Raw genomic sequence first — 10,069 nt, 5'->3', positions numbered from 1 at the left:
TTTTGGAACACCCATGTCCTTTCATTACAATTCGAGCTGTCCCTTAGCGGAAGACTTGCTTATGTCAACAATGGCTTCCCCATGCATTCACGGTCTTTGTATTTCTGAATATCAATCATACACCCAACATGTGTTTTCGTCATCAAAACAACGGGATTCGGTCTTCGCCATGCTTGTCACCTCCGGTTCATTATGGGATCACGCAACATTGTTGGCCGTTATTTTTTTATAGCCTATGTAGACATCACCTATCATAACGATGAAGATACACAATATTCTAAAAGCAAAGCATATATTAATCTCTACAACGCACATTTCATGTTGCAGCAGGCTGACGACAAAACCGATGTGTCACTGCCAAGTACTGATCAACGTAATGATTCAATTGAAATCACAGGACAGTACACATGTGCCTCTGGTTGAAGAATCCCTGCATGAGAAAGTAGTGCTTACTGTGTTGTGTGAATCAGAAAGGATGTTACAATTCTATGCTATAATCAGTGCATAACTGAGATGGTTCAACAGAAAGTCATACAGAGAGTAAGACACAGATAGAAATCAAAAACTTTATTACAAAAATAAGTTACACTCACCTCCATTTTACAGTATAAAACAATTTATTTGCAGGAATGCAAAAAACGTTGTTGGCCACCAACAATGGTTTAAAACTGCTAACATCTTTTCAAAAGGTGGTTGTAATGATTTTATTGAGGGAGTTAACTGTGTACAAAACCGGATGAATAGTTCGGTATCCTTTTTGCTATACATGGAATACAAATCATAGCTGCAGTATCCCTTTGACCACAATGACAACGATCCCCCACCCCCCTGAAACAGCTACAGGCACACGGGCAATTCATTTCAATCAAGTGGCTTAACTAAATAGTAGCTGGCTTAGAGTTAGAGGGGGACTGTTCAAGATTTCACATGATTGGGACATTTCTTTTAAACTAAATGGGGGGGTGTAACTGACTGAACATAATTATGTTCTATTCTTTTATTTTTTTTAAATCCATTGGAGTGGCAAAGGGACACTGCAGGGCTTTTTCAAAGTCAGTTAATGCCTTCGTTGATGTTCAAGCCTTTACAAAAGTAACATTTTCCAAACTATACAACCAGTAACTACAATAATCTGAATAAGCAAGGCAGCTAATTCAGTTAAAAATAGGATAAAAGCAGGGCTTGTTCAGGCTCATCATATGCAATTATTTTGCACGGCCAGTTTGACTGTTTGCAGTGTCAGAACTGCAACAAAATTACTATATTACATTAAGTACTTTCGGTTGTTCTGCTGCTCTTGTGCATATTTTGTAGGAAACAAGCCCTGCTTTCATCAATATAGTTTCCCTATTTACAGTACAGGCAGGGTAGTTTAAACCTCTGTACTGAGGTAGTTAACCAACCCTTTAAAAGACAAGTTCTGAAAAGAACCACTTTCCTGGAATGCCTGACTTATCCATGCCTGGTGGTCACACCCAAAACCTGCAGATGTTCTCTTCAAACATCCAAATCAAACGATTAAGATTAACATGGATATTCCGACAATAAAAATTCCGATTAGCACAAAAATATACAATAGCATCAAGCTCCTTTGAGCCACTTCAAACTAAAACTTAAAAAGTGCAAATTCTTCAATAATTATCTAAAATGGCATTGGGGGAGGGGATGGGGGGGGTGTGTGAATATGTGTGTGTGTGTGTGTGTGTGTGTGTGTGTGTATCTAAATAATCTGGTGATTGTTTAGGTGGCAGTTTGGGGGAGATGCTTCTGTAAGGCTGGAATATTGGACCATTTCGCTGACTTATCCATCCGTATCCGTTGCCGCTTCTGGTGTAACCCAACACAGTAGGTCAGTCTTCATAGTGACAGGTCAGGATCGGCCTCGAGCCCTTTTCCCTGTTGGCCAAGCAACAGATACAGAATATAATCATCACTAATGACATTCAATCATTTAACATTATATAAAACTAGTTCAGGGTAATCCTAATATGCAGACTTAAATATATGCTAATCTAAATATACAGAGGAACAGACCTTTCAGAGTTGGTGCTCTGAAAGGTGACATCAGTCAAGGCAGTTGTCTTCAAATGTTGAGAATAAGCATACTTGCCCATCAATGGACACAAATCTGAGGAAGTCTTCTAGTCATGTATATAATAACCTAAAATGTCCAAAGTGTCCAATCAGATCTTAGCGGTAAACTATCAGCGTAACCAGAGTTACTCCAGGATAGAATATAAGTATTTCATCATTTGGACATAAAGCTAAAGACATTTGCGTACATTTTTTCAATTTAATGTGAGGGACATCTAGCCCAGCTTTCAAAAGTAAAAATGGGTCCATCTGTATGACTGATTCCTTACTTTTCTAGGCTTCTCACACACCTTGGGTCAATTTATGCCAAATAAGGAAGACAAATGCAGGTAAAAAATAATATTTGTATAAAAAGGTAATTCATGTTAAGGGGAAAAAAGTCCTGTCCAAATAGTATGTTTGCATTTAACATATAGCTGATGGCAAAGATTTGCTTTGACTATTAACACAGCTAGTCCCCATTTACCCAGTGCCCCTTTGGTCCCCTGCACACCTCTGCTTGATCCAGGGCCACTTCCTCCTCGCTGGGAGAAACCCCCTAGTCTGCCCCTGGGCGTGATGGCTCCACGGCCCCGGGAAGATAGGACACCACCACCACGGGCTCCGCCTCGGGATCGTCCTCGGCCGGGAGATTGGAAGTCCTCATAGCCATAGTAGGGGTCTTCATAGCCGCCCCGGTAGTTGTGGTAGTCGTAGCCATAGTAATCGTAGTAATCGTCATAGCCGTAGTAGTCAGGGGGGTAGGAATAGCCACCACGGCCACCGCCTCGTCCTCTGCCTCTTGTGGGAGGTGGCATCTGGGGTGGGCCGTAGAAATAGTAATCGTCATACCTGTGAAGAATGGGTAGGCGAGAGGATATACACTTGTTTAGTAACCATACAGGACACGAGAATTTTATGTATTTCATGTTTTAAACTTCTCTGTTCAGTCACTCAAGAGAACTCAATGATGAAAGGCCGCCCAACAATGTAACTATAATGAAGGTCTCGAATAACTGCAAATCAATGGTTTGCTTACATTTGCGTTTTAGCCGCTTGCCTCTGGGCTTTGCGTTCTTTCCTCTTCTGATCAGGTGGCTTGGCGAAGACTATTTCAATGTGCTCTCCCTCCAGGTCTTTCCCATTCAGGTCGGCCAAGGCCTGTCAAGATGCAAGTTTAATAACTTTTCCAAAAAAATTGCCATTTTTACCACAATTTCGTGATACTCTCATTAGAGAAATATAAAGACTCCAGCCTGTACCTTGACTGCTCCGTCTCTCTCCTCAAAGTGGATAAAGGCATAGTCCTTCAGCTTCTTCACCCGCTCCAACTTGCCAAACTGACTGAAGGCCTTTTCAAGTATTTCCTCCGTTACAGTACTCGCAAGGTTCCGGACAAACAGCACTTTCACCTGGGAGGGGAAAAGTAGTGGTGGGTTATCAATCCCGTAAATCCGTTTCTGGCTCTCAGACACGGGTGGTTACCTCTATTCTTACTCCTTGGTCAACAGCCTCCAACACTAATCAGTGTTCGTCTACAAGTTTATGGATAGACAGAACAAAGATCAAATCACAATTTATTCACAAGCTAAATGAGCCATGTTATCTTTGCATACCTTGGCCATGACTTCAGGATCAGGGTCTTCTATGGGGTCGGCCCACTCCACAGTCACCACATTCCCCCACACCTTGACCTTGCCACTCATCAGCCTGCGGCGGGCCTGAGCTGCAGTTTTGTGGTCTTCGTATTCCAAGAAGCAAAAGCCTCTGTTCTTTTTCTTGTCATCTGGCTGATGGTACAGTATGACATCGTTAAGACCCTCTGTTGAAAGAGGGGCAGAAGGGGAAAGGCATAAAGGGTATCCTAGCGGAACAGTGACCAGTGCACCAGACAGCTCGCACTAGCTCCTCCATATGCAATGCCAAGTCAAAAAATGGAACTCTGAGTACCTTACTGAAAAGCATACAACAGTTGGCACCAGAAGAGAATATTTCACATTCAAGACTTTATGCAATCAAAGAATGTTCCCTTCAGTTTACTCAAAACATTTAGTGTCTCCTTTATTTGACACAGCTGTTCTCTTTGGACATTAGTCTCGAGAGACTGTTGATTTGTGCCCAGTTAAGTGTCCAGTCAGATCTTAGCGGTAAACTATCAGCGTAAACAGATTTACTCCAGGGTAGAATATATGCATTTCATCATTTGGACACAGAACCATCATATTGGCAATGAACTATTACATTACAAAACATAGCCCTCACATAACTCTTAACTCAGAATAAACGCAATCTAACACACTAGTGCAGGCCTGCCAATCCTTGTCCTGGAGGGCCCAAGCACTGTTTTTCATCCTCTTCTAATCAGGGACAGATTCAGACCTGGGACACCAGGTGAGTGCAATTAACTGCCAGAAACAAACAAAAAAGGTGTTTTGGCCCTCCAGGACCAGGATTGGGCAGCCCTCTGCTTGAGTGCTTGATCATGATTGGTGCATTCAGTGATAGTAAGGCAACATCTACAGACAGTTGTCAAAGTTACTGCTAAGCCAAGGAAACGATCACTTTTGCCAAGACAACATGACTGGCCCTTCAAAATGTCCAGAGGATCATTCAACCTTACCTGTGACTTTAGCAAACTCTTCCACAATCTGATCTTTTGTTTTACTCTTGGGGATGGAACCAACAAACAGTCTATTATTGGCCACAGAGATGCACACGCCAATATGTTTGCCGGGTCGAATTTCATTGTTGTTACACTGTGGGGAGAGGATAAGAGAGTTCATGACATGGTTGGGTGGGCTTAAATTCTCCATTCCCACTGTTCTGTCAGGAGAGAAGTTTACCACAAGTGTTTCATACCAGCTTGACAGCCTCCTGTGCTGCCTCTTTAGTGCAGAAAGTGACAAAGGCGTAACCTCTGTTGAGGCCACTGAGTGGATCCATCATCAGACGCAGGTCCCAAATGGGCCCAGCTTTCTCAAACAGAGGTACCAGCTCATCCTCAAATAGATCTCTGGGGATCTTGCCAACAAAAATCTGAGATGATAGCAAAATGGAGGTTATCTTGGTGTGAAAGAAACATTGTTAAAATAAATCTCCAAAATACAGAATTAATGTGTCCAGTCAGATCTTAGCGGTAAACCATCAATGCAACTGAAGTCACTCCAGGAAAAAGTACACGATTTCATCATTTGGACACAGAATGCAGAAACACCATCCACACTGAGGAAAACTATTACACACTAATCGAACACTATTTAAATATTGTAGAGACATACCTCTGTACCGATCGTGGGCTGTGTCCCTGAGTGATCCGACTCCGGGGGAGGGCCTCCATACTTCCGCTGACCCGTTGTCACGTCAAGTGTGTAGCCAGTTCTCTCCAGCAGGGCCTGTTCATTTAAATAACATAATTCAGGTCAAACACCCTCCAAAGAACAACTGCACGTCATAAAATAATGATACCGTTATAAAATCTCTACGATCGCTTATTTCAAGAATATTTGTTAAAACCATACTTTGATTTTGGCCTCATCTGGTCCTTTGCTGGAGTCTGAGACTTTGGTCCCCTGTTTCTCCCTCTGTCTGTATGTCTTCATAACTCCACAAAGAAAGGCACTTTTGTTCTGTTGAGTAAAAAAATAACAAATTTAAATAAAAAAACAATAATCAATACATATACTTTATAGCAGTGTTTCCCAACCCTGGTCCTCAAGTACCCACAACAGTACATATTTTCATTGTAGCCTGGACAAACACCTCATTTAGCTCATTCAGGGCTTGATGATTAGTTGAGAAGTTGAATCAGGTATGCTACTTCAGGGTTACAATAAAAATGTGTACTGTTGGGGGTACTCAAGGACCAGGGTTGGGAAACACTGCTTTAGATGGTGAAATGGCAGCATTTCATTTAAAGACGCACAGTGCAGTCTAATCATTTACATTTGAGTCATTTAGCAGACGCCCTTAACCAGAGCGACACGGTAGTGAGCATACATTTTCATACTAATTATGCAGCTGACCCAACTTCTACTACGCCGCCCCCCTCCAAACATACCTGGACATGCGAGAGGTCGCTGTCCTTGAACTGCAACAGAACTTGCAGAGCACCTTCTTCGTTGAACTCTTTCAGAGCCTCGATCGCTCTATCATCTAAGTCACTGTGAGATACTAAACCTGAGGAGACACCAGAAAACATCCATTACTAGCAGGAACAGAACTACGGGATATCTTCTCAAAACGGATCTAGCCGCAATGCATGTTTGGAGGTATCAAAGTTCTTATTTTTGTGGCGATAACTGCGTTGGGGATCTCTGAAATTTTGAATAATGCAGTCATACTTCAGATAATATTGTCAGAATTTTTTTTTGACAAAGTGCATTGAGTAACAGCACCTTCAACCCTTGCAGAACTAATCACAACAGATGTGATGTAACAGTCCTCTGCGTTCCTAATGAGCGTGTCCACATTCTGCTCTTGGAAGACCCATCACCTGTCCCAGCCACCGACAGCTGCTGCCATTGTTCTTGCATGCGCCCATCTGGCTGAATTCTCTGCCTGAGACTGTACAGAGAGACCTCCGCCGAACTGTGGCCTAACTCGCCGCTCATCTGTGCTGATACACTTGAATTCTTAAACACAACACTGGCCGTGTCGCCAGTGGTCTCTGCCCGGATGTACCTCTAAGACAACGGAAATGTAGACATGACATTTATTTCACACCGATATTGGTGGTGTCCAAATTCTCTTTTTTCATAACACTGCAGTACCCATTTTGGTAGGAAACCACAAAAAGTTGCTTGAGGATCCCAATTCCCACATTCAAAATGTAATGTAATACATGACAGCACATGCAATAGCAAAATTTTAATTATGTATACAAATATGCTGGGTATTCAGTGTGCCTTACCTGCTATGTAAATTTCATCTAGTTTTTCAGCAACTTTCTGTGGTAAACCAGCTTCTAATAAAGTCTGGAAGTGTTCAGAATGGGTAACTGCAGCAGTGGTATCCATTGGTTCTTCTGGACCATTTCCATTAATATGTTCTGTGGCCATGTCTCCAGAAATCTGTGCAAATGCAATGAGCCAAATTAATGCTGGGTCAAGTGCAAGGCTGTTGAGAGCTTTTTGGGGATGTCATGTTCAACAGGCACACATGGGTCCATGTGGTCCCTTACAGTGGAATCAGGTCACATTTTAATTACAATATTTGATTTTGCATGTCTATCAAATTTGATAATGCTGACACTTATGAATACCATTATTATTATTTTAAAAGTTTAACTGCATACGTTAATTTCATTTCCATTTGTGAGGAGTTAGCTAGGCTACATTGAAAAACGTGTGTACACGCAATTACACATTTCCCGCCTTTGACTAGGTTTGAAGAACACATTTGCACAACACGCTAACTAACATTTACAAGGGCTTGGCCTGATTGATAAATTAGTCTAATGATTGCTGACTTCAGCACTAACTAACGTTATAGTTTGTACACGTGTTCCTTCGGCAGTGTAACTACCACCAGTTTCCGGTAGCTAGCAAGCCGGTCAACAAGCATGTGTACAGGAGTATACTACGTGGTCGACTAACTATTAACAATGGTTATAACAAATGTTTGATACGTTGTCTCAAGCCACTGACGCTGTATTAACTAGTAAGCAAACTTAGCGAGCATAAATGTAAGTCAAATTGAACTCCCGTTATTTCAGTTCATGCCAAGTCTTCATTGCAGCCAATATCTAACTAATCCATTTAGCTGGGTTGCTAAGTAGTTATCTATATCAACCAAAAACGCATAGTTAGCATTGTGGCCTAACGTTAGCCAACGTCAACTAGCTAGCTGCGTTATCCAAATACTGTATATAGCCCAACAACTCAACGTTAGCTAGCTAACCAACGTTAGCTAAATAATAGTATGCGGTACTAACTAGCTAATGATAGTCCTCACGCTGTCAAGTCGCAATAACAAACCTTACTAGCTAAGCATGCCAGTTTGCTACGTTGGCGGGATTAACTGAAATGTTTTATTAGCCAACATTGGTTAGCTGAAGAACTAGCTCGCGAGTTGCATTAAAACTGTGGCAGAAGGCAATCCTCTTGAAGTTTGCACGCTCACGCGTTACTGTTAGCTCCTTGGCAGGCTGGGTTAGCCCGTGACAATGAACATGTGTCATTCCTGATCTGTCAGAATTAGCTCACTTGGCTAAATGAGCTATCTAGCAACATTAAAAATACGATAGCTCATATGTAACTTGCTGGTTGACATAATTTGGCTCGAATGTCATAGGTTAATGTTACCAGCATCTTTGGTTTAACAGAGGCCTTCTTGTAGTATGCTAGCTAGCTTCGTGGTTTGTCAACGTGCCGCCACATAGGGAGAGTCCATTTTCAAAAAGCCGGTCTGTAGAACCCGTCCCAACCACCAGTTTACACATTGTTTGAAACACCACAAGCTCACAGACTTTAGCTATACATTGTACTATGATCACGTGACCAGTTAGTAGTATTCATCATACCTGCCGATGGATCACCAACTTGTATGGTGTTGATTGTTTCGGAAGGAAAATGTGAGAATTAAAAGAGGAAAAAGTGTAAAAACTCCCGGCACTGGTCCGGCTCCACTCATTCACTCTTGAGGATGTAAAATGGCTGCCACGTTCATGCGGTTTCTACTAGTTACCACAGCCACAAAGTAAACATGATTTAAAAATGGATTTCGTAAACATGAATTAAAACAAAAAACTGATTTTGGGGTTTAATTTAAGGTTAGGGTTAGACATCCGGTTAGCACTGTGGTTATGTTTAGGTTCAAAATAACATGTTAAGAATAATAATTATAGAACAAGGCGGGGTTTATGACTTTGTGGCAGTGGTAACTAGCGAATACCCGTTCACGCCGCGAGTTTTTTTTCTCATCGATGGGGTTTCTTAGACACCCATGCACGGGCTTGCCTAGTCGAGTAGCAGATGATCAAGGTTTTGTATGGAAGGCCATTCCCGCCACGATTTTTTAAAACGTCGATAGTATGTCAATGTTTAGACAGTAGCTAACTAAAAATTTAGAGATAGCTTCTTCATTTGTAGCATTATGTGGCGATTTCCATCTACCCATGCTGCAGAGATCAACATAGCAGGGCTGCCAGCAGACGAGCTGGCATATGCCCCAACACTTTGGATTCAGTTTAATACAACATATTGACAAGCGTTGGTTAAAAGGGACAAACGACTATTGAGATTGATTTGTCACATGATTTGCCAACTCGTGCACAATTAATATGTGATTCAGTTAATTAGGCTACTGAGAACAATCAAATCTGCAGGTAGGCAAGAAAATACTTTTCTCTCCAATTGCCTCTGCCCACTGTAAACAAAGCGGTAACATCAAATCAAATGTATTTATATAGCCATTCTTACATCAGCTGATATCTCAAAGTGCTGTACAGAAACCCAGCCTAAAACCCCAAACAGCAAGCAATGCAGGTGTAGAAGCACGGTGGCTAGGAAAAACTCCCTAGAAAGGCCAAAACCTAGGAAGAAACCGAGAGAGGAACCAGGCTATGTGGGGTGGCCAGTCCTCTTTTGGCTGTGCCGGGTGGAGATTATAACAGAACATGGCCAAGATGTTCAAATGTTCATAAATGACCAGCATGGTCGTATAATAATAAGGCAGAACAATTGAAACTGGAGCAGCAGCAGGGTCAGGTGGACTGGGGACAGCAAGGAGTCATCATGTCAGGTAGTCCTGGGGCATGGTCCTAGGGCTCAGGTCCTCCGGGAGAGAGAAAGAAAGAGAGAATTAGAGAGAGCATATGTGGGGTGGCCAGTCCTCTTCTGGCTGTGCCGGGTGGAGATTATAACAGAACATGGCCAAGATGTTCAAATGTTCATAAATGACCAGCATGGTAAAATAATAATAATCACAGGCAGAACAGTTGAAACTGGAGCTGTAGCACGGCCAGGTGGACTGGGGACAGCAAGGAGTCATCATGTCA

At 42.2% G+C, this 10,069-nt stretch overlaps 1 protein-coding gene across 4 annotated transcripts; it reads right to left on the bottom strand.

The window, feature by feature from the left end:
* Positions 1 to 552: 552 nt before the first annotated feature.
* On the bottom strand, positions 553 to 8,760 carry LOC118362299 (heterogeneous nuclear ribonucleoprotein Q-like). 4 transcript variants are annotated; one of them, XM_035742518.2, is made up of 12 exons: positions 8,594 to 8,760; positions 6,983 to 7,142; positions 6,131 to 6,249; positions 5,592 to 5,699; positions 5,352 to 5,465; positions 4,933 to 5,109; positions 4,694 to 4,829; positions 3,690 to 3,895; positions 3,336 to 3,485; positions 3,113 to 3,234; positions 2,561 to 2,925; positions 553 to 1,896 (listed from the first exon to the last, which is right to left on the bottom strand). In XM_035742518.2, the coding sequence occupies exons 2-12, from the start codon at positions 7,128 to 7,130 to the stop codon at positions 1,871 to 1,873; spliced, it is 1,671 nt and encodes a 556-aa protein (XP_035598411.1). In that variant the 5' UTR covers positions 7,131 to 7,142; positions 8,594 to 8,760; the 3' UTR covers positions 553 to 1,870. The 4 variants fall into 4 exon arrangements, with proteins under 4 accessions (XP_035598411.1, XP_035598410.1, XP_035598412.1 ...); XM_035742517.2 differs by lacking the exon at positions 8,594 to 8,760 and adding an exon at positions 8,376 to 8,524; XM_035742519.2 differs by lacking the exon at positions 8,594 to 8,760 and adding an exon at positions 8,376 to 8,522 and having other exon boundaries at positions 2,588 to 2,925.
* Positions 8,761 to 10,069: the final 1,309 nt, after the last annotated feature.

The sequence above is a fragment of the Oncorhynchus keta genome, chromosome 29, assembly GCF_023373465.1.
Source record: "Oncorhynchus keta strain PuntledgeMale-10-30-2019 chromosome 29, Oket_V2, whole genome shotgun sequence".
Classification (NCBI taxonomy): Eukaryota; Metazoa; Chordata; class Actinopteri; order Salmoniformes; family Salmonidae; genus Oncorhynchus; species Oncorhynchus keta.
Note: the sequence above shows the minus strand (reverse complement) of the source record. Positions and strands in the feature narration are given on the sequence as shown.

Bases quoted from the DNA above. Each gene is read 5' to 3' on its own strand.
- LOC118362299 (XM_035742517.2), bottom strand. The intron at 5,466-5,591 runs GTATGGTTTTAA...TTAAATGAACAG, and splicing joins CAGATGAGGCCAAAATCAAA to GCCCTGCTGGAGAGAACTGG. The intron at 5,110-5,351 runs GTATGTCTCTAC...CTATCATCTCAG, and splicing joins AGCCCACGATCGGTACAGAG to ATTTTTGTTGGCAAGATCCC.